At 40.8% G+C, this 24,649-nt stretch overlaps 1 protein-coding gene and 1 non-coding gene across 4 annotated transcripts in view; both read left to right on the top strand.

Moving 5' to 3' along the window:
• Positions 1–310: 310 nt before the first annotated feature.
• Positions 311–381, top strand: TRNAG-GCC (transfer RNA glycine (anticodon GCC)). Its single transcript has one exon. It is a non-coding gene; the product is annotated as a tRNA-Gly (tRNA).
• A 4,468-nt stretch (positions 382–4,849) lies between these two features.
• Positions 4,850–24,649, top strand: part of LOC148039146 (uncharacterized) — a 32,446-nt gene continuing 12,646 nt past the window's right edge. For 2 of the 3 annotated variants that reach the window (XM_087675035.1, XM_087675034.1), the window contains exons 1-8: positions 4,850–4,996; positions 5,414–5,546; positions 5,770–5,813; positions 5,961–6,750; positions 6,844–6,915; positions 7,082–7,174; positions 7,255–7,334; positions 7,529–7,694. In XM_087675035.1, the coding sequence (XP_087531161.1) occupies positions 5,475–5,546; positions 5,770–5,813; positions 5,961–6,750; positions 6,844–6,915; positions 7,082–7,174; positions 7,255–7,334; positions 7,529–7,694 (1,317 nt within the window). In that variant the 5' untranslated portion in view covers positions 4,850–4,996; positions 5,414–5,474. The remainder of the gene's footprint in view (positions 4,997–5,413; positions 5,547–5,769; positions 5,814–5,960; positions 6,751–6,843; positions 6,916–7,081; positions 7,175–7,254; positions 7,335–7,528; positions 7,695–24,649) is intronic. The other variant, XM_087675036.1, reaches the window with a different exon arrangement.

Genomic DNA, 24,649 nt, shown 5'->3' with positions numbered 1-24,649 from the left:
TTTAATTAGAACTAGAATCATTGTATAGAGAATTTCCTTACTTTTTTTTCTTTGCTGGTATGATAGGTGGGTCAAGATGGTTCCCTAACCACTTATAGATAAGATCCTTATGAGATCGATGCGGAATACAAAAATACGATAGCTTCATCAAAAAAGTTATTCTACACTTTTATTATATTGATCTGGGTCTCAAATAGATAGATGGATTTTTCCTATATTCGACATCTTGACCAAAGCCAAGATGTCGAATATATCTATATCTATATATAGATATATAGATATAATATATTTACATATCGTAATACATTGCGCGGATATAGTTGAATGGTAAAATATCTCCTTGCCAAGGAGAAGACGCGGGTTCGATTCCCGCTATCCGCCTTCGTCTAAGCAGAGAGGAGGAGAGTGGGTATACCTATCCTCGATTTTCAAATCAAAATGATTGATAGATCTTTTTCATAACTCAAAAAAATGATTTTGAAACAAAAAGAATAGACTACTAGTTTACGAGATAGTTTGTTGGTGAATCTGATGAAAAATTAGCATTTGCAACCCCTTACTTACAAAATTTAGCTTTTTCATTTGTGAAACAGAGATGCGCCAAACCAAAACCAAGTTTGTCCGGGAATCAAATACATCAAGGGTGGCATATAATATCCTCGTACCATAACTATCTATTACTAATCGTTGTGCAAATTTAAAAACAATTCTATTTTTGAGAAATAGGTTCTTTCATGGAAAATTGACAAAGCTTCCCAATCTATCACATTTTTTTGAAAACAGAAAAAAGAGAAAACAACTCACTAAAAAAATGTTGATTTCTTTTTTATGTATTATGCGACACAAGACTTTTTCAACTTTTTGTGGAGATGAAACCAAAAAATGTCATTAATCATGGGGACTACAAAACGAATAGTTACATAACTCAGTAGAACCAATACTTGCTATTCCGGTTCCCAAATCTGTATTACTCGGATAGAATGAAAAGGATAGCGCCCTAATCTAATTGTATTGACGATTTCCGTTGAATCTGTTATCATAATAGAGGGTAATTCAGCCCCCATCGTCTAGAGGCCTAGGACATCTCCCTTTCACGGAGGCGACGGGGATTCGAATTCCCCTGGGGGTATCCATTCTACGCGTACTTCGCAAGTGCAATATAGAGAGGTTGATCAATCCCACTGTTTTTAATAAGGGACAAGAAATCTACTTATTAGATTCAACCAAATGAATTCTAATTTGACACTTCTGGTTCTTTTTCATAGAATTGATATCTATGGGTCGATGCTTGAGTGGTTAATGGGGACGGATTGTAAATCCGCTGGCAATGCCTACGCTGGTTCGAATCCAGCTCGGCCCAAGTCTCAATATTTAAGATCTTCCCTAGGAAGAGAGAAAAAAAGATTAACGCAAATTGTCTGAACTGTTTAGTACTTAACAATGTTATTACAATAAAGCGGGACTGACGGGTCTCGAACCCGCAACTTCTGCCTTGACAGGGCGGCGTTCTAATCGATTGAACTACAATCCCATCGGGTTTCTTACTCAAGTCTACGTAACTAGTGCTGGAAAGTCAATGCCTTACTTTTTTATTTGTTATTTATAACAAATAAATCTTAAGTAGGATTTAATTCTTCTTCTTTTTTTTGAAGTAGAATAATAAGAATGACTTGATAAATTTTTTTTAAAGTATTATTGATGCTTCGTTTTGTGATATACTACCTAATCAGTAGTACAAACATATTTAGTCAGATCCGAAGAAATCAAAAGCTCCCATTTATTTTAGATAGTAGAATGAAGAACGATGTTTTTATCTCTCCGTTTTCCCGACGAAAAAATTTTAGAAATTAATGATTTAAAATAGAGTTTAGGAGTTTTTCCCAACGGGATCCGCTCAAAGCATTACCTAATTGAATCAAATTACTGATACGGAAGTGAATATTCTTGCGTTCGTAGCTACTGCGCTCTTCATTTTAATTCCTACAGCTTTTTTACCTATTCTTTACATTCGAACAGCCGCTCAGAGTAACTAACTAATTTATTGAACGTTAAATGGCTATCTGTCCATGGGCAGGTGAAGGGGAAACAGTAGTCGTGGGAGGGGCAAGCATCGATCATCTAATTATAGAACAAACAGTAGACTATGCTTCTACTTCGGACGAGTCGTTCATAGGTTCAACAATTTGTGACAAACCGCGAGCTCTCCCCCTGACTCACATTCTGACCTGTTAACAATTAAGAACCTATGATCCGTTTCAATCTAATTGAATCATGTTTTCACATAGGAGAAATATGGTTTAATTGTTTCCCAATTACTAGTTTTAGATGGATAAACTCTGAGGATTTGAAGAATTTTTAAGTACAAATATATTGATATCAGGATCAATTTCTAAGAATAATAATTAATATTGATCAAGCTTTCTTGATTTTATCCTCTTCTTATGATTCATATGGAATTAGGACCCGGAGCGGCTGTTGGAATTGGGTCAATAGCAACAGGTGTATCTTCGTATGCCCTCGGAAAAGGGGAACCTAGTGTATCTAGAGGTGTGATCTCCAGCGTACCTGTGCAATTCAATATCCTCAACATGTTCTTTTTGAAAAGGAGAAAGTGAAACTTGAATGTGAAACAGAAATCATAAAAAGTTTTGATCTATGACTAGATGGAATCAATATGATTGTTCATACTTCTCAAACTGATAAGAATAAATTTAGAATGTTCCAACTATTCTCTTTCCCAAAAATATCTTTGGTTTTGGTTTCTCATCTCTGGAGGAAGAATCCATACATGTGATACTTTTTTATATAGGCGGTAAGCTGTAGGAAGCTGTACCAATACATCACCAGTCACAAAGAATTTCCTTGCATTTTGAAAAAAAATCTTCCCGAAAGGAGAAATTGAGTGAATCCTATTTTTAGTTTTGTGACGCTAAACTCTCAATTTTTATAAAAATGAAATTGTTCAGCAAATGAATGATTTTATCAAATTGTTTAATAACTTCAATATAACATGATTCTGATCTTTTCTTCTGAAACTCACCCGAAAGAATTTCACCTGGTTCCTAATGCCATGCTATGATTACCCGAATCATCTGAAATTTATTGGGTGAAGGCATAGTATAAAGCCATACAAATCATTGGCGCTAAGCGTGAGGCAGTGCTATACGTTTGGTGATTTCCCCACCGGTTAGGATAGAAGAACCCATAGAAGCGGCTAATCCCATACAAATTGTATGTACATCTGGTACCACGAACTGCATAGCATCATAGACTGATATTCCTGCTAACACAGCTCCACCAGGTGAATTCACATATAAGTACGTATCCTTGCTTTCGTCCTCTCCATTCGGATACATCATAATACCAATCAATTGATTTGCAATCTCATCGTCTACCTGTTGACCCAAAAATAGTAGTCTTTCCTGATAAAGCCGGTTGATCAGGATAGGTCCTCTTTCCCCCCCCCCGCAGAACCGTACGAGCCTCGTTAAAAACATACGACCCCCTAGATTCCGGAATGTATAGAAATAAATAGAAACAGTAAGATGAATATGTAGGAAAAATTAGTAAAACCCCCTCCCTTTTTTATTTACAATCTTAAGGACCAATACAAAGATAGTTCTTGCCGAATCTTTCTGTTTCTACAAATCCTTGGTTCTTTTATTCTTGGTTCAATTTTGTGTGTGTCTCTTTTTTCTTTATTTCTCAATGATCTTGAACCACTTTGTGATTGGCGCACTGAGAAACATGCCTCTTTCTACCAATCCGTTCTTTCTTGAAATTAGGTGCTCATGAGAAGAATCTTTGGGTTCATTTTCCACTCCGGGGTGGCGATCCAAACGACATCCGCACGTGTAGGACGGATGAGTCGAGGCCCCTTTTTTCCACTCGATTCCACTATTTGTATCTATTAATTTTAGAGTACTTTATCTCGTTATTATAGATTCTGCGGAATTAACGAACGAAGCCTTGACAATCTGTTAGTCTCCATTAGCCGTGGATTCAAAAATGATTCAGAAGTGAAAATCTCATTAGGTTTTTTGCTTCAAAAGCTGGTTGATTTTAGATGGTACAAAGACATTTTGACATCCTAATCATATGTTAAGTAATCAAAAAGGAGTGTGTTAGCCTAGCTTTAATCGATTAGTTGTTCTACACGTCTACCCAAACTGCGTCCTCTTCCCCAGGTAGACGAAAGGGCACTTTTGGAACACCAATTGGCATGGACTAATAATCAAAAATTTGTATTGATCTCTGGAACGAAAACGTGAGATCCAGAAAGAATTAGGGTGTATGCTCCATCGTAACATAGCCTGTCAGAATCAGATCCAAAATAAAAGGATTGATATGGACTTTGCTGGAAATGCTAAAACAGTTAGGAATCCGGAGAATTTTGTGCTACGGATATGCAACCTCACATGGTTATCGCAACATAGATATCAATTTTGTTTTTCTTTGGAAAGAAAGGAGATAATAATAAAAATTTCATTGATTTCTAGGTATTCTATTTTTTAAAGAATATGATATACATCTATTTCTTAACCTATTCTATCTTCTAATAAATAAATACAAATAAATGTAAAGAGAATTTGGATTCTAAATTCTAATAAGAAAAACAAAACTATATTCTTCTTTTATCTTATTATTCTGTTTTGGTTGGAGAGTGTTGTGTGTTCGCCATAGAGGATTGGCTTTACGTTCCTAACATCCGTGCTTTGTAATATAATATAATATAATATAGATATTAATATATTAAAGTATTATAAAATATTGATGTTTAACACAAACGAGTCGCCATATACCATATATATACAAGACTCTGGGTGATTCGGTGGTCATTTGGGTTCAACTTCCTTAGCTCTCTCTCATAACATTCATTACCTGTTGCTCTCTTCTTCCACCCCTGCACCAGCAGAAAGAAAGAAAGAAAGAGAGAGAAAGAAAGAAAGGACGTTATTTTCTTACAGAACCGGATATCGCCGAGCACCCGCGCACTGTAAGTCTGTTGTGGCTTCTGCCTGTTTCCTTCCGTCGTTATATGCGTTGTTTTCCTCAGAGCTCTTTTCAATTCTGCTACCATGAAGCATACTTTTGTTTTCTGTTAGTTCGCCTTGTTAGGGTTTAATATTGGGACAGGGGCCTGCTTGTCTGTCTTTCTATTGTTGCTAGATCGGTTGTTTGAAAAAGCAACGTCTCACAGAGTGATGGGTTGATGTCGATACATAGGGGAAAATTTAGGCAGAAGCTGTTTTAGATTAGGAAAAACATGTGTAGGGTACTGGTGCAAAGGGAAATGAAGCTGTTGAAGCTTAGACAAGGCCCACGCTGAGCGAACAAAGGTCCCGTCATCGTTCAAATTTTATGACAGTAGTGTACCGCCATAACCGTTCATGTGTGTGTGCATCCATTTCAGGACAGGGATCCCTGAATGCTGCAAACAATCCACTCTGAAGTAGAGGTGTTTGCTCGAGAAGATGTGGAACCAAGAAGATCCTTTGGATGCGGGGAGGTTCCTGCTGCATCAAGGAGGATGGGATAATAAAAGTGTATGATACACATGACAAGCTGCATTTTTCTCCTTAAGTCAGTTTTGGGGTGAACCTACAGTTGCTTCCAAGATTTTTGGATCACATGGTTCTCATCCGTAGCTTATCCATCATCATAAACAGCAAGCAAGCGAGACCATCACCACTCATGGAAAGTGGAAGTGGATGTTACTGATAAGGCACCTTCTATGCTTCTGCTGACTCACCGTTATTTTTTGCACAGGCTTTGGAGAGATACAACCCAGTGCATGATCCAGATTTTGGCAGGTAATGAGCTAGCCAGCCGTGCACTTTGAATAGACACTAATGTCTTTTTGTCCTGCCTGCATATTTGAAATTCTTGCTTTTCATGTTCGATTATGCACTTCATGATTACCATGATTGTATGGCATGTTCTGGAATGGAAAATCCCAGAGTTGGTGGGCCTTATGGGGGCAGGGGTTTCCCAGAAGCAGGATTTCCTCGTGACAATGGGTACTCCAGAGGTGGGTTTCCAAGAGATTTGCTCGTGGAGGGAGACCGATTCCAGATGGGTCCACCTCCTGTGCTTGGGATGTGGCCCCCAGGACGAAGGGCTACACTGGAAGAAGAATTAGCTCTCATTCGAGGGCCCCAAAGACATGTAAAGGTTGGGTATGCAGATGGTTATGATTCATATAGAGATATTGACTTCAGGGAGGCAGACAGTTTTCATGATGCCAATAACTTGAGAGATGCTGATAAGTTCCATGATATCGATACTTACCAAGAGGTTGAAAAGTTTCGGGAGTATGGTTTTGACAGAACGAATAGATATGCCAACCCAGAAAGGCGTGACTATGATGGTGAAGATTACGCTCCTAGGAGGCCAGCTGTCAAGAGTAGCAGAGAAGGGAGCTGGGAGAGGGAGCACACTCATTCAAGATACGATGATTTTGATTCAGATCCTGATAAAGAAAAGAGAGAACGAAGTCGGAGGAAGGCAAAGAAAAGGGACAAAGAAAGGAGGAGGAGCAAGGATAGAGATGACAGTCCTGAAAGAGGCCGACGAAGAGAACGCTCTCGCTCTCATGGTCATGATCATCGGTCAAGGAGGTCGCGATCCTCTTCTCGAAGCCATGCGAGGGATAAAAGAGAGCGTAGTTATGATGATGACTACTATGAGTCACACCATGACAAGAAGCGCAGCAAGGATGACAAGCGAACTCGAGAACAGTTAACAGTTGTAAGATCTTTAGTCTGCCTCTGAGTTTGATTTGTTGGAGCATTTTTTTCATTCAAATTTGTGTTCCACCCGACTGACGGTGTCTTGTGACAGGCTCCATCAGCAACCGTTGTTGTGAGATGGCTTTCTCAAAATACTGTAGAAGAAGACCTATATCAGGCCTTGGTATGTTAATTATCCTCTTTTACCACATGAACCTCATAGCTGATTCCCATCTACCATGTTAACAATTCTTTTTCCCCATTTTGTGATCAATTTTGACTGTTTATATAAAGGCCAGTCTAGCAGTAGAAAGTCTCTGAATGGGTTTGTCACTCTGAAACCAATACAGGCCGAATGGGGACCTCTGAGGCATGTTCGTGTAATCAAGGAAAGGAACACGGGTGTCTCTCGAGGCTTTGCATTTGTAGATTTTCCCTCTGTGGTGAGTTGTTAGTTATGTGTCTCTTATGGAACCTGTTTCTAAACTGTCACCTGGTAAGCACAATAACTTTTTGAAGTCAGGATGCTGCTCGAAAAATGATGGAGGCTGTAGGAGAAAATGGCTTGGTTCTCCATGGGCGGCGCCTTTTTTTTGAATACAGGTACATGTAAAGATGGGTTATAACTTTGGTTGGCATCTGAATATAAACTGTTGAAGTCCATGGAGACTTTTGTGCTTGCTTTTTTGTGTATAGTTCTACTACTATTGGCACCCCAATTCCTTGAAAATGAAAGTTTTGTATCAGCTCTTGAGGTTAATTGTGCCTTTGATCTATTTGTCATTTTGTTGTCTCAGTAGCAAGCCAACTGGAGGTTTAGGAGGCCCTCAAGCTTTATCTACAGACCTAGCAACAGGATCCGCTACCAACTCTTCAAAAGGAACCACTGCTGTATTGGCTGTTGACTGGATGTGCACAGTATGTGGCTGTGTAAATTTTGCTAGACGCACTTCATGCTTCCAGGTAAACTGCTATTAGTATTCTGTGTTTAACAAGGAGGAATCATGATCATGTTAGTATGTTGGTGCAACTTTTGATCCCTTTAGCTTGATGAGCTAAAATACCTGGTAGCTTTTATAAGTGCAGCTCATTGTTAGGTTGAGGGATGTGAGCCTCTAAGTTGACTATATCTTGAAAATCTTCCTCTATGCATTCACCCGAATGCTTTACTCTTTCAGATTTGTTATCCCTTTCCACATGAGACAGAAAATTTGATAGAAATAGTTGTTAAGACAGGAAGACATGGGTTCCTGGCACTATAGTTGAAATTGATGCTTTTGTGAGTGTTTCTGAGGCTGCACAACTGCTTGCCAGCCATGCTGTTGCTACTGGTGCATAGTCAGAAGTGGTCCTATGATAAGACAAGGCCCACATACATGTATGCTTCAGACGTGTGTTACGAAATACAAAGTCTGAAGGAGAATGCAGCTGGTGATTGTAGGCTGGTATCTGTGATCCAGCACTGCCTATGCCACTTGGGATCCACCCCGATCCTGCTCTCTCTCTCTCTCTCTCTCTCTCTCTCACACACACACACACACACACACACACACACACACACACACACATATCTAGGATGGATGTGTGCATCCTTATATTTGTGCATGCACGGTGAGAATGAGGCTCCTTGTTTACTGTAAGAGTGCTTTTAATTTCAGCAGGGAAGTTCCATGTTTCTAAATCCACTTGTGATAAACTCGATTCTAAATTTTACACCAGAGAACATGCAGCCCTGGCAGTGAGTCCACAGATAACAAAAAGCACAAAGTTCTTACCTATTCTTTTAGGTTATGGACCCAAAGGAAATCCAATATATCTGCCTTTCAATAGGTGCATGATTTTAAAGTACAAGAAGGGCGTTGATGGCACTGCTTAAGGTTTTGTAATAATCTGGTCATAAAGAACCAAAGATTGTTGATACTTGTTTTCTCAGAACCCATCGAATATTGCTTGTTGGCAGCCTTGGTTTCTGCTGATGGTATCCAAACGTTTAGAGCTTTTTGCACCATCAGTTTGTCTTGTGCATCTTGGCTTTTGGGGGGTAGCTATGTATTGCTTCTTTTTTCTCTATCTCTCGTCACACGCATGCCCAAAATATGTTCAGCTGCACCCAAGTCCTTCATGGAAAAGGCTGAATTCAGCTGTCTTTTCAATGCATTAACCTGGCTCTTATGCTTACCAACAATAAGCATATCATCCACATAAAGCACAAGGATAATAAGGCTTCCATCATCAGCCTTCTTTGTGTATAAGCAGTGATCTGCATTGCTTCTTTTAAACCCATGTGAGAGCATGAAGGCATCAAACTTCTTATACCACTGTCTAGGAGCCTGTTTTAAACCATACAAGCTTCTCTTAAGCTTGCACACCAAATGCTCCTTTCCTGGCATAACAAAGCCCTCTGGTTGTTTCATATACAGCTCTTCTTCTAAATCACCATGCAGGAATGTAGTTCTAACATCCATTTGATCAAGTTCAAGATCCATAGATGCAACAATAGCAAACAATACCCGAAGAGTCGTCATTTTGACAACAGGTGAAAAGACTTCCTGAAAGTCAATCCCCTCTTTCTGAGTATAACCCTTAGCCACAAGCCTGGCTTTGTATTTGGGTTTGCCATCCACACATTTGATTTTGTAGACCCACTTGTTAGGAATAGCTTTCCTATCTTTGGGCAATGAAACCAAATCCCAAGTATCATTCTGATACAATGACTTCATTTCTTCCTGCATAGCTTGCTCCCACTTTTTCTTTAACTCACATGACAATGCCTCTTTATATGTAAGAGGCTCACCCTCATCTGTGAGTAAAATGCAGTCCAAAGAGGGATCAAACCTTTGTATGGGTCTCCTGACACGTGTAGACCTTCTCACCCAATGATTTGTGTTATCAGGCAATGGATCTACATCCAAAGGAATGTCTATGATCTCATTATTTGGCTGCTGAACTGCATTTTCAGGTTGCTGTAATAAATTTTCAGGCTGCTGTAATAAATTTTCAAGCTGCTGTAATTGATGTTCAGCATGCTGATTTTGTTGCCCAAACTGATTTTCAGCATCCCTTTGCTGCCCATTTGCATCTGGCTCAATAATGACATGCTGATTATCATAACCAGCATCAGATGGAGCTGAATTTTCAGTGGCTGATGGCTATTTAAGTGGCTGATCATGCTGAAATTTCACTTTCTTTTTGTCTACATCACTAGATGTGGCATTTTTCAGCAGCTTTGATTCATTAAATACCACATCTCGGCTGCGTAGCACCTTTTTCATGCTTGGAACCCAAACTCTATAACCCATTTCACCATCATCTCCATAACCCATGAAAATGCCTCTGAGGGATTTCATGTCAAGTTTAGTTTTGCTATCAACAGGCACATGTACATAGCATTCGCAGCCAAAGACCCTTAAGTGGTCATATGAAGCAGGTTTGCCAAACCAAACCTCTTCAGGGATGCCACTATCAAGTGCACGATATGGAGATCGGTTGCAAATATGCACCGCGGTTTTAAGTGCCTCCCCCCAAAACAATTGCGGGAGATTAGCTGTGGACAGCATGCACCGAATCTTCTCACATAAAGTGCGATTCATTCGCTCAGCCACACCATTAGATGACGGATTATAAGGGGCTGTAAGCTCTCGTTTAATCCCATTTTCATCACAAAAACTATTGAATTGTTTAGATACGTACTCTCCCCCATTATCTGTTCTTATGCATTTCAGTTTTAAGCCCTTTTGAGTACTAACGAATGCATAAAACCTTTTAAAGGCATCCAATGCCTCACTTTTCTGCTTAAGCAAATAAACCCATAGCTTTCTAGAGTGGTCATCAATAAAAGACAAAATAACGGAAACCACTATGAGTTTTTATTGGCATGGTACATACATCGGAATGGACTAAATCCAAGATACATGCCTTCCTAGAGGCTCCATGAGAGTATGAACTCTTTACATGTTTTCCAAAGACACAGTCATCAGAAAAGTCAAGCTTTGAGTTTTTCACATCAACTCTTCCAAGTGAAGAAAGTGCATCCAAACCCTTTTGGCTCATGTGTCCAAGACGCTTATGCCATAGCTCCATGTGTGACTGTACTTCTGCAACTGCAACAAACTTTTCAGGAAGTGCCTTGCAATGAAGATAATACAAAGTTCCCTTTTTACCACCTCTAGTGACCAGCATAGATCCTTTCTGTATTTTCCACATTCCACCACCAAAGGTAGTGTAGTAACCCCTGCTATCTAACTGCCCAATAGAAAACAAGCTCTTCTTAATGCCAGGTACATACCTAACATCATGAAGAATCAATTCCTGGCCATTTTCAAGAGCCAGGTGTATGGTGCCCACTCCTTCAATGTCACATGCATGATTATTCCCTAGGTAAACTTTCCCAAGATTACCTGCTGCATAAGTAGGAAAACACTCCAGAGATGGAGTTACATGAAATGAGGCACCACTGTCAACAATCCACGATTGTGACAAACCATCATGAGCAGATAACAAGGCATCTATCACATCCCTTTTAGTGATATACATGTCTTCCACTGTCATAGCATGTGGATCTGAAGATGCAACCAGCAAATCAGCATCTTTATCATCTTCTATCTCCTCAATGACAACACTAGATACCATATTTGTCTTTTCTGTTTCTTTAGGGGTAGAGCTGCTATCCTTCTCATTCTTTTTGCCTTTTGCATTAGCCTGCTTCTTGCGTTCTTGCTCCTTCTTATAGTACCTACAATCGGGCTTTTTATGCCCTTTGCGTCCACACTGATAGCAAGTGACATCTTGCTGTTTTTCTTTGCTTTTGCTGCGATTTTTATGCTTATTTGCAGCATTTGACTTCTTTTCAGTCTGTCCTCTAACATTATAGGCTGATCCACTGTTTTCCCCACTAGACTTGCGTCTAATCTCCTCATTGAGGATAGAACCACGTACACCATCAAATGTCAAGTTGGGGTTGTTGCTCAATGACACAACCAATGCTTCCCATGAATCTGGCAAAGTCATGAGCAAGAAGATAGCCTTTAGCTTAGGATCAAAAGCCGGCAAGCCTGTATCCTATAACTGACTTAAAATACCTGTAAATGCAGCCAAATGCTCTGAGGCGGGCTTAGACTCATCAAGCTTTAAGTTGACTAACTTTCGCATGAGATGGACCTGATTAACAGGAGTAGTATTCTCATACGTAGCCTTGAGTTTCTCCCAAACTGCATATGCACTGTTGAGTCCCTTGATATCAACCAAGATATCATCAGTAACTGCCATTTTGATGTAAGTAATGGCCTTTTTATTCATTTTAGCCCAATCTTCATCTGACAAAGCAAGAGGTTTTTGTTCTGCCAAAGCATCTTCACAATCCTTCAGAAAAAGGATACCTTGCATACGATCTTTCCAAAGATCAAAGCCATTGCCATCAAATTTGCGAATCTCAAAAAGATTCTTTGTGTCAGCAGTGGATGCACTTCCAGCCATTTTTCAGCAATTAATTTCTGCAATAGAATGCTGAATGCAATTAGCCAATAGCAAGGTTGCTATATATAACAGCAAATACACAAACTTGCACTTCAAAGTGTGCCCAAGAAGCAGATATTTTACTGTAATTGCAGTCCAAAGGGCTGATTACAGCATATACACAGATTACAGCATATACACAAAGCAAATCTGATACATGTGCATACAAGACAGCTCCCACTTCAATAATACATCATCGTAATGCCCAAATGCAATAACCCGAGTGCTGTATGTGCCACTGTTTCACTGCACAATGAGCATTCAACAATACATGTACCAAGAGAAGCTGCCTTTTCATAACATTTGATACATCCCAAGTCCAAATTTCTCCCACTTAGCAGTGAATCTGCTGTAATTCCACTGTCAAAGCACAAATCGGCTCAAAATACATCACTAATGTGAAAAGCCCTAAATTTTCTGCAATAAATCTGCCCCAATTGCATTAATACATGTTCCCGAGAGCATAAAACGGGCAAATTCAATAAAATTTCATAAAATTTTGCAAAAGCCCCAAATTTTCCGGGTCCAAGTGTGCACGAATGTCAACCAATCTGACTTAGCTGAGCAAAATTTCACCAATACCGCAAAAGGCCCAAATTTTATGGGTCCAATGTTGAGAAATTTTACTCAAACGAGCAAAATTTCACCAAATTTGGCAAAATCCCCAATTTATACGCGCACAATGTCTGCAATTCTGACGCAGATGTCTGTATTATGCATGAACAGCACTAAATCTGGAAAAGCCCCAAATTTTCTGGCTTAAATCTGCACAACTGTGAGAACTGTGCTTACGCGCGCGAACAGGGGCCTGTTTTAATGTGACAAGTCACAAAAATTGCAAAAAATGACTGTCGTGACCTGTCGACTGATCACACTGATCAGAAATGAACTGCCGCCTGTCCACGCTGACCTGTCAGCTGCTGTCGCCTGACTGTCGCTGAGCAGATTTGGCTATCGCCTGTCCACGCTGACCTGTCAGCTGTCGCCTGACTGTCGCTGAACAGAAATGTGACCTGGAAAGCTGATGACCTGACCTGTGCCGACCCGGAATGGCTGCGCCTGATCTGTTTGGTTACAGATTGAGTAAAAACGACCCTGCAGCACTGTCTCGTGTTTCGCGCGTGCTCTCGCCTGACCAGCAGAGATGATGACTTGCTGATTTCTCACGAGCGAAGCGCTGGCGATGTCTCGCACAGGCTCTGGGAAGCGCGCACACCTTAGTCGAAGCTCTGATACTAGTTTGAAGGAAAGCGAAAATACCTAAGTGGTGTGCGCAGCTAGAATGGAGTATGTTCAGCAGTAGAGAGTGCAGAGAGAGTAGAGACTTGAGTTGGGTGTGTACCAGTGTGGCACACACAAAGAATGAAAGAATGTATTTATGTTTTAGGGTACGGTACATTTACACCCGCAAGAGTGCGGTCACATATACAAGTAAAATATATACACGGGAAGTGTAGCGAAGGGCCTTTGCACCCAACACCATATTCGCCAGTGGCTGCACAATCTACTATAAGGGGAGTGTGTTGAGGAGATTTTTGTTGGGCCCTGAGGCTTCTATGAGGTGCTGTTGAAATCTGAGAAGCACCGTGCTGATCTCCTGTCTAAATTGCCATTGTTCTTTGATCGCCGTTTGGTCCATGTTGTGCCATGGTTGCCAATGGCAAATTTTCAGCGCCTACTTCAACGTGAATGCCCGGTGTGGGTTGAAGTGAAAAATTGTACGGCTGTATATTGGCCACCGTTATAGGATGCCATGGCTGTTGTGGGCACGGTTCTGGTCCCCCGGAGCCTAAGGGCCATGAATCGTAACCGTTTGTGTATGTTATGGGACACTGCTAGGAAAAGGCCTGCTTGGTTACGTCTTAATTGCTCTGGCATGCATTCTTTGCACTTTCGTTTGAAATGGGGCAACTTTGCAGGGCACTGCTTTTCGTGTGGAAAATTGGGGCATTTTATGGTCGAATGCCCAGAGAAGCAACCGACTTCAGATGCTGAGCATGTTGTGTTGCCCATGGAAGATATGGTGCTTGATGCTCTGTCGCAGGATGCAACCCAGCCATCTAAAGTTTTGGATAAAGGTAAACAACAGGTTTCGGGTTTGGATTCTCGTGGCAATGACTGGGTAGATGTACGTGCAAAAAAAGGTAAAAGGTTTGATGTTGGCATGGCAGATACTGGGCCTAATGCTTCACAAGATTCCATGCGCACTTATATGCGCAGGAAAGAAATGTTGTCTTTAGAGCACAATGCTCATACTATGGTTTCTTCTTCTCCTCGGAATCAGTCTACTAGAAAAGTATATACGGGCGGTCCAAAGGGCCCACCTGCTAAGTTGGCTTTTGATACTAGAGGTAATGTGATTACCCCATGGGATCGCCGTTATCCCCGTTCCATCCCCAAGATAGTGGATATTCCGTCTACCTCTAAAGTTGGCCGTCAGAACTCTTTTGCCGTGTTAGCTGATTTTTTGGATGAGGGAGTCCTTGACATTCTAGCAGAAAAGGTTAAATCGAGGCAAGCTGTGCCTCGTTCTTGAATTTCTTTTTGAATATACATGAAGATAGGCACGTGGAATGTGCGAGGCATTTGTTCTTGCCATAAGCAACATGCCATGTGGACTGTATTGCATGAGAATCAGTGGGATGTCTTGTGTGCTGTTGAGCACAAGAGTCACGGTGAAGCAGGAAAAGTTGTGGATTGCCATGGGTTTCGCTTGTTTTATGCAGGGACACATGCCATGCATTATTTTGGTATGCTTATGATTGTACATGAGAAATATCAGTCTGTTCTTATTAAAAATGATGTACATGGCCGTTTTGTAGTGATAGAAGTTTTATTTGAAGGAGAGATCTGATGGTTGTTGGGTCTCTATGCTCCGAATGACCCTTTATCCGGGCGGGATCTTTGGAATACTTTGCAGACCTCCTTGTCACTTGGCAGACGGGTTTTTTTGATGGGGGAATTTTAATGTGTGTTGATTCCTCACAGTCCACATCAGAGCACTCGGTGATGGACGCTCCGGAAAGTCGTATGTGGAAGGCGTTTGCTCTTGCTGTACTTAAGTAAGATCTCTGGTCTTGGCTACACCCTTCTTCTACAGGGTTTACTTTCCATTCTGCGCAGTATGCAACTACATGGTCGCGGTTGGACCGCATGTACATCATGTAGGATGATGATTTTCTTCCTGAGATGCTAGAAATGAAAGTGTTGCAGCAATATGCCTTGTCGGACCATTTTCCTCTACAGCTTGAGATACTTGCACAACCCATTGCACCTTTTAAGCAATTTCTGGATAGACTCCCTTTGTGTTTCAACTCGTCCTATTTGAAGCATTCCATCTTTCAGGACTATATGCAGCAATTGATTGATAGATTTTTATTGGAATTCGCCTCTGAGGGCAATGTTGCTTTTAAACGATTGCTCTCTAATGTGCAGCGGGTTGCTCGGCAGTATGGGATCCATCATGTCTCTCTTTGTCAGCGGCGTCGACAAGCAGCGGAGGACTTATTGGCTTTGGTTCGTTCTGTGCTGATGGACACTCCAGATGATGTATTTTTGCTGTCACTGGTGATGCGTTTGGCTGATCTTATTAAAGAGTTTCAGTTGAAATCTTATTAGCAGGCCAAATTGCAAAATTTGACTGGGAATTTGCAAGATAGTGCTTATCAGACTCATAAGTTCTTTCGAGCTCTACATGCATCTCTTGCTCGAGAAAATATGACTAGACTCCAGGATCCAGAAGGTCGAATGGTCATCGATCCTCAGACCATTGTGAACATGTGCAGGAATTATTTTCTAGACCTTCTTGGTTCTTCTCCTTCCCCTTCTGACCAAGTTACTCAGGCACACTCAGTTTTCTATGATCTGGTCCGCAATCAGGTCCCACTTGATATGCAAACTACTTTGGAGAGAGAGATTTGTGAGGTAGAGGTTATGGATGTTTTGTTACACCTGCCCAAGGAGAAAAGTCCCGGTTGGGATGGTCTCACCAATGAATTCTTTGAGATTTCTGCTACCCAACTGGTGAAACCATTGACGACTATGTTTCAGCAGGTTTGGGAAACGGGGTTCATGCCTTCCTCATGGAAAGAAGGTCTTATCAAACTGCTTCCAAAAGTTCCCTCGTCGTCAATGTTGAAACATTGGAGACCAATTTCTTTGATGGGTTCGATGTATAAAATCTTTTTCAAAGTGATGGTGAATCGGCTCCACAAGCATCTTCCGGCCATTGTGCATCCTCTTCAATATGGTTTCATTAAGGGCCGAAACATGTGTATAATATCTTGAATGTGCAAATGGCTATTGACTATGCAAGGCACTCTAATCAGCAAGTGGTATTGATTCAATTGGATCTCGAAAGGCTTTTGATTATTTAGATTGGTCTTTCATTGCATAACTTATGTCTACTATGGGCTTTGGTACTCGGATGCCCCACTTGATCTACACCATTAGTGCTGCGGCTTCTTCGCGAGTTATGCCAAAAGGTGGTGTTACTGAGCCATTTGTCCTTGCATGCTCTGTGAGACAGGGTTGCCCTTTGAGTCCTCTCTTCTTTGCCCTTGCGACTCATCCGGTTCTTTCCATGTTATCTTCTATGGTAGCTTCTACTCAGTTGGTTGGATTGTCTCTTCCTTTCTTCCTTTTGGACAGCACTTCATTACTCAATCTTTGGCTGATGACAGCTTTATGATTTTGCGTGTGGACAAGGATAATCTTCGCAAAGCATTAGATGTTTGGACGCTCTTTGGTCATGCTTTTGGTCTTCATATCAATGCTTTCAAATCAGCCATTCTCAGTTGCACGGAGTCCGATTTACAGTCATTGGACTGGCAGGGACAGGTTGTTCCCCGTGGTTTGGTTCCATTGTCAGGAATCTTGGATACCCTTTGGGTGTTGATGTTCGGCCAAAGCAACTACTAGAGTGGATTTCACAGAAACTGGCAGCTAAGTTTCTGTATTGAAAGTCGCAGGCTTGGCCCTTCCATGTTCGCCTCAAAGTGACTCAGACAATTATGTTGCCAATGCTCACATATTTCTTGCCATTGCTGCCGTGGACTACTACTACTTTGAAATGCTCTTACTCAGCACATTCGTTTCATGTTATGGAAGAAGGATTTCTTGTAGGTAGGCATTTCATGGATTTCTTGGTCGCACACATGTATCCCCAAACGCATGGGTGATGGGGCTATTTTGGATGCTGAAACTCATATGTTGGCACGTCGTTGGTCTCTTTTTCGTGCCATGTGCGTGGATCATCACCCGTGGGTCGTTATAGCCCGTTATTTTCTTAAGGATCACGGGCTTGTGCATGGTAATACACAAATTCGGAGCTCCTGGTGGCATGTTCTTAATGCAGACTCTCGGTTTTCTAGTCCTTCCTTATCCCTGCTCCTTCATTTGGTCTGCTCTTAGAAATTGGTTCTCCAGAAGGCGCGTTGGCATCCAGCGGAGGACCGCTTACATACTAACTCCTTTCAACTGGAATTGTTGGCAGCCTCGCGATTACTTTCTTGGGAAGGCAAACATGAGCTCAGACCAAAATTTAATCACATGGCACGTTTGGGTTTGACTTCAATTGCAGATGCCACCCTTGCCAGTCGTAACGTCTTGATATCGTTTCGTACAGCCAAGAGGCTTTTCAGAATCCCTCATGGATACCGTGATTTATGGGAACAACTTTTGTTGGTGCTCCAGAGTAGGCAATCCTTTCTTGCCCTTGCTTTAGATCGTCCTTGGCAGGATTGGGACCTTGCAGGTCGGTTGAATTTGGAAAAGGCCTCAGCTAACCTGGTGTATCATCTTTTGATTAAAGATCATCAATGACTGGTTACTAAAGCTAATACTGTATGGGGATTGTGGAAATCTCAGTCATGGTGGAACGCAACTGTGATGGAGGGCTGGTTGAACAAGACACCTTTCAAATGCAAGGTCTTTCTTTTGAGGGTGATGTTTGGTGGTCTTCCGCTTGCTTCAGCCCTTTCCAAGCATCGAATCTCTAACGGCAATTGTTTCTTTTGTGCCTCTATTGTGGAATCGGCCCGTCATCGATTTATTTCTTGCCCTCTCACTAACAATGTTTGGTCGCTCTTGTCAACGGTTTGGCGAGCAGTGGTTGGTTTCTTGCTAAGCCCTTTTGATTGGGTTTTTGTACGGCCAAAATACCCCACACCGGCACAGTCGTATATGAAGATCTTGTTTCACTTTCTTAGATACTGGGGATGTTGGCACAATTGGACCATTCGGAATGCCTTTCTTTTTGATTCGGCCTCTAATGTTCCGGGACATATTGCAAGGCTTAAAGGTCTCTTGCATTGGCAGATGGATCTCATTCGGCACTCTGACTTACTCCCTCGGGAGGACTTACTTCCCTGGCATATGGCAATTTCCTCTGCGTCTTTGCCATGACTTTTGTAACTCTTTTGTGGTTTAGTACTAAGATTTTACACACGATGGCTTAGAGCCATCATGTATCTTGTAATCATGTAAACTTGTACCTTTTTTTGTAATTAATACAATTACCTTTTACGGAGAGAGAGAGAGAGAGAGAGAGAGAGAGAGAGAGAGAGAGAGAGAGAGAGAGTGTGTGTGTGTGTGTGCCCCCTTCGCCTTTATAGGAATTTATTGAAACCAACCACTGTGACGAGATGCTCTAAACAGAAAAACACAATACCAATCGTACGACAAAGCACAAACTGATAACATAGAACACATTCAAGGTTAGGGTAACTCAAAGACAATGAACACAGATAATAATGAAATGAGTGATTGCTAAATATACAATGCTCATGCAGCAAACACACTATGCAAAGAGTGAATATTGTACCACAAACTCTTGTATCTTGAGGATTAGGGCAAGGGTAATGAGTTGGAGAGTGTGTCGTACTCTGAACGAATCCCGAAATATAGCAAGGCAGCCTATGGATGTTGAACACCAGCAAATGCAACCAAGGAAGGTTGGATTTGATGCAGACAATAGTGTAGGAGAGAGAGAGAGACTAAAAACGCAGGTGAGAGAAAATTGCAAAATGCAGCTTGTTTAGGTTGGGCGACAGCTGCAGGAGAGAGAGAACTGCCAAACGCAGTGGGTGATAGTTGGAGGAGAGGGATGTGGTAGGTTGGTGACAGTAGGGAAAACCATTAGCAGCATTCGCTTGGTTGAGATCAGCTCCGAATAGTGGGTGGAAGGCTAGAAACAGGTGCCAGACTATTGTAGACAGCAATGGTCAGCTTGGACTGTGATATCCTCCGCTTTTGGGGTGTGGGTAATAAGCTGAAAGATCTGAAATCTGCAAAAAACAAGATTAGGGAGAGTGGTGGGCTACATGCCTATTTATAGAAAGTTTGGGGCACCCAAATTAGGGTTGTGCATGAAGGACACAATAACTCTCTAGGATTGCGTTTCTTTTTAAAATAGAAGGTTTTCTTCACTAATTAAGCATGTTTTGAGGCTGTTTAAGTTAGGCTAATGCATTTTTAGCTCAACACCCCCTCTCAGGCCCAAAATAGAGCCATGAGAAATAAGCCCTTAACATATATAGTCTTTTACCACAAGGCGTCCCAGCCCAAAGTAGCTAGGGCATTGGGCAAGAGATGCACACTGGCTGCCTAGTGACCTAACATCTGACACCTTCTAATTGCCGTGTTTTGTTGATTCTAGCCATCTCTTGTGTGTTGATTATCAATGATTGCGAGTTGGACAGCTTGTGTGACTGATGTAGCTCATGATAGCTTGTTCCTAATTGTCTTCATAGAAGCAAGACGTAACTCCTTGTAGGACTCCAAACCTATTTTCTCAGCTGAATCATTTCTCTTTTGGAGAAGTGTTTTCTACGTGGCCTTTCACATTCGGAAATATTTCACTTTTTCCCGTTTTCCAACATTATTGAAATGTTTTTAATCATTTAACATAAGTTATGCTTTTTGAGCTTAAAATGTTTCGTTTAATGTTTTTGAACTAATATCATTGTGACAACCAGACAAAAATCATTTGCACTTTAAGTAAGTCATCATCACAATTGACCCACATTGTTTGTGTTTTTGATTGTTGAGCCATCGTTGCTACATATACACATAAGCTAAACAATCAATTGATTGTAATTGACACTGTTACAACAAATTATTTTTGTAATAGTTTGATGTTTGTGGAGTAGATTGATGTTAAAGTATACAAAAACCAGATTTGCATACAACTTGAGAATGCCTTGCTGTTTACGCAACATGAGACCAACATTGATGTTAGAGTATGCAAAGGCCAGATTTACATACAATGTAGGAATGCTTTGGTATTTGTGTAACATGACATCAGTATTGAAGCATATGGTGGCTGGTTCATAATGGGAGCCTATTTCTTGCATAGCTAGGATACAATTGTGCTATACCATTATCCAAGAGGATTATTGGCCCACCAAGCTGAAGCATTTACTTCTTCTTTACTTGCCTATTGTAAAGTTGTTGCTCTATGTGGACAATAATGCTTCCTATATTGAGAAGACTTATGAGACAATGGATCAGATTGTAGAACACATTTGAAGCATTGAAATTGATTGAGCTAGATTACGTGAGATTGAACAGCTTGTGGTAGTCAGGTGGAATTAGTATTACTCTTTGCATCATTGTGAAACTTATATGTTGGAACTTGAGTTTCAACACAAGGGCAGAGTTCTGTAGGTAGATGCAAAGGTGGCTTGGGTTGGATTTCAACTCTTTAGAAGTTGGTTTCTACTTGAGTAGAGCAATGTAGATCGGTGAAAGATTAACTTGTAAGCTCTTGCAATGAGGAGGGAATACTTGGATTACTTGATGCTCAATGTGATAGATAATCTTATTGATTTTTTTAAAGTCTCAATATAATCACTTTTTGGTAATATAATCTTAATTAATAAGAGTTATATTTAAGTTGTAGATTTCATGTTGATGTTGTGACTTGGTGGGAGGACTATGTACAAAGTCACTTGAGCTTCAAAACTTGACCATTAGAGCTCTTAGCTAAGCTTACCAATCTTGAACATTTGAGGGGCATTGGAGCACGTCTAGTCAGTTCTACGCAAAGAAAATATTTGCTTAGACATTCCAAGAGCAAATGACCTTGTTTTTGTCAATGCAAATATATATTTCTTGACAAAGATGAAGTTAGAGCACTCTTGAGACATATATATAAGCTTCCACAAAAGGGAAGAGGATTTTGGATTTGTGTAAGATGTAGGTGTCGGAAGTGGATGCAACAATGAGAGTGTATACATATGCTGAAATAGATTGCTGAACACAAGACAAAGAGAACGTAAGAACATTGCAAAAGAAAAGTAACTCAGAAAAATGCTTGGGAAATGGATCCATATACCAAGACATGAGACAATATAGAACCAATGTGAGTCATTGGTTGTGAAGGCACTAGCACAAGCTTCCCTCTCCCCCAAGAACTTATAGATGACATATGAATGATAATGACTGTGGAGGAGGAGCGCTTGATATAGAGCAAAAAATGCCGAAGAATATGACAAGTCAGCTGGTTGCGCAACCCACCACCAAGGTGCATGGGAGAGAATTGACGTCGATTGTATTGGTCTCTAAAAATAGGAAAGGATCATAGTGGCCCTCAATGTTTATCAACAATGTCTCATAGTAGCAAACAAGACTATCTTGTCAAAAATGCCTCTAAACATATGTAACCATGGATTTGTTGCCTGTGGCTAATCTGCCATAGTGTCCCCTCATTTGAGCATCAGACTAGGAGCCAATCTCGCTTTTGTCACGTACCAGCCCATCATGAATGTGCATTGCAATTCCATCTCTAGGATTTGAACTTGCCAAACTTCAGTCAATGCGTCAGGGATGTCCCTCTCTAGAACCTGTGCACCAGTGTACAGATGAGTCACACTTGCTTCAACTTAACACCCTCTCACTCTCCTTCTTTGGCACTAGAGAGTCATGAGGGATGGCTGCATCACTTGTCTTAGAAAGTGGCTGGAGGGGCTACGAAGCCCTTCTCTCCATCCGAAGATGAGGATTCCTTGGACACCTTGGCCTTTGCCTTGGTCGGAGGATTTGAATCAGAGTTCGAGGACTTAGGAGGAGGATGGCTCGATGGAGGAGTCCACATCTTGTGTCTTCTTTTCCTTCTTCTTGGAAGCGATCAACTTTTTACAATCCTTCTGCAAGTATCCTTTTTCACCAGAGTGATAACTTTGGGCCTTCAACTTCTGTTTGTCACCTCTCTCTAAAGGTGCAAGAGCCTCGTGAGAACGCGTACAATGAGATGGAAGCCTACCTTGTAGACACAAAGATGCCTCATGCTTAAGTAGCACGGAGGACATATGGGTAAACAAAGCATTGGCCACTCCATCAAACTCTGCAGGGAGTTTGTAGAGTATCATCTCTACAAGATGTGCCTCTGGAAGGGTAGACTGCATGTGTCGAAGCTAGTCCTATACTTGTGTAACAGAGAGCAAAAATAAATGATTAGTGTCCTTTGGCTTGAAGTTCATCTACTGAAACTGGCCATAAAGTGTCACTGCGCGCATGATGGAAGGTGCCTTGTACAACATTTGAAGCTTCATCCATACCTTTGGAGATGTCTTGTAGGAGGTAACCACCCCTAGAACTTCTTTAGAAATACATTAGAGAAGAGTAGAATAGGCATGTGCATCATCCTTATTCCATGTTAGTACATTTCCTTATGGTTGTCCTCATCAAAATCTTCTGGAATAAGAAAAAGGACGATGAGGATGCAGAACAACTCCACAAATCATGTACCATAACCGTTTTGGCACAAACTAGGCTTTCATAATAGCACTCTTAAGTTAGATAGTCAAGACCATGTAACTTATTATTAGTAGAAGTGCATGAAGGAGCCATGTAGAGAGGATAGGAAGAGAAGAGAGTGGAGAGAAGGTATACAAAGAGAGAATATAGTGAAACCAACAGCAAAGATTGCACAAAATGAGAGTTCACATGCAATAAAAACTAAAATCTGATTTAGAAAATAAGGGCGGCTCCTGCAAGAAGTTGAAACTACAGCCAAAAGATGCCACAAATAGCAAAAATGACTTGTACACATAGTCGCTCAGTGAACAATCAAGGTCAGAAAACCAAAATGCATGTTGAATTGAGCAATAAATGTCGCAAATTGACGATGATAGGGTACAATGTAGGATGAAAACTGAGGGTTTTGGGAACAAAATGCAAGTAATAGTGGACCATAGATAGGCTGGATAACATGCAACAGTAGGTCGCCTAATTAGAAGAGGGAAAAAAAGGCTTGCAATCAGCATAAAAACATTAGCAAGAGCATAGATCTTGTAGTCTGATACCATGCTAGAAGTGGATGTAGCAATGGAATCGTATACATATGTTGAAATAGATTGCTGCACACAAGATAGGTGAATAGAACATTGCAAAAGAAAATAACTTAGAAGAATGCTCAGAAAATGGAATCCATATATCAAGACATGAGATAGTATAGAACCATAATGAATCATTGGTTTTGAAGGCATGAGCATCGGCTTCTCTCTTCACCAAGAACTTGTAGATGACAAATGAATGATAATGCTTGTGGAGGAGGAGTGCTTGATATAGGGCAAAATAATACCAAAGAATATGATAGGTCGGCCAATTGGTTGAAAAATGCTAGAACCACATCATAAATGGCCAAAAAAATGCCTAAATAATGAGGAAAATGTCTTGATGCCCCAGCCCACTGAATAATGTAGAGACTCAACCATGATCTAACATATTTGCTAATAGTAGATTCCCTTGATAACATGATGTTTTTTTGTTTCTTCCTCCTCGAAACTTATGATTTCCATTTTCGTTTCCTTTTATGTAATGTTTTCTGTTTTCCTTAACTATTTGCCTTTTTGTTTGAGCCACGTGGACAGCTATGTTTTTAGACCTTTGATTAGTCGCCTACTGTTGGACAGCTGTTAGAACTTAGTTGCATGTCATATCACGAGAGAGAGAGAGAGAGAGAGAGAGAGAGAGAGAGAGAGAGAGAGAGAGAGAGAGAGAGAGAGAGATTTTATATCCTTTCTATTATTTTATATATTTAGTCATTTATTAAATTTGTTTTATTTGCACTTATTGAATATAAAGAAAAGTGCATTAGAGCTGGTCACAAATGAACAACAATGAAAGAAGAGGAAAAATGGATGTATTTGAGGATATTGGAGTGGAGGATGATGATGGAGATGGATGGGGCCAATTTTAGGCTATCTTCAGCTACTATAGAAGAGTTTGCAATTAAGAAAGCTGATCTAGAATGAAGACAAATGAGCTCTCTTTATAGGAGAAAGGGGAGGGCTAGTGCCAAAGGAAAAGCATATTAGCACAAGACAAGAGTCCAAATGTCACGAGTGGTAGGACATTTGGAAGCTTGTGTGTCAAGTATCCTGATACTTCTCTCTTTTCTATGG

Source organism: Lygodium microphyllum, chromosome 3 (genome assembly GCF_053477565.2).
Source record: "Lygodium microphyllum isolate KBCC chromosome 3, Lygodium_microphyllum_v1.1.10, whole genome shotgun sequence".
Lineage (NCBI taxonomy): Eukaryota > Viridiplantae > Streptophyta > Polypodiopsida > Schizaeales > Lygodiaceae > Lygodium > Lygodium microphyllum.
Note: the sequence above shows the minus strand (reverse complement) of the source record. Positions and strands in the feature narration are given on the sequence as shown.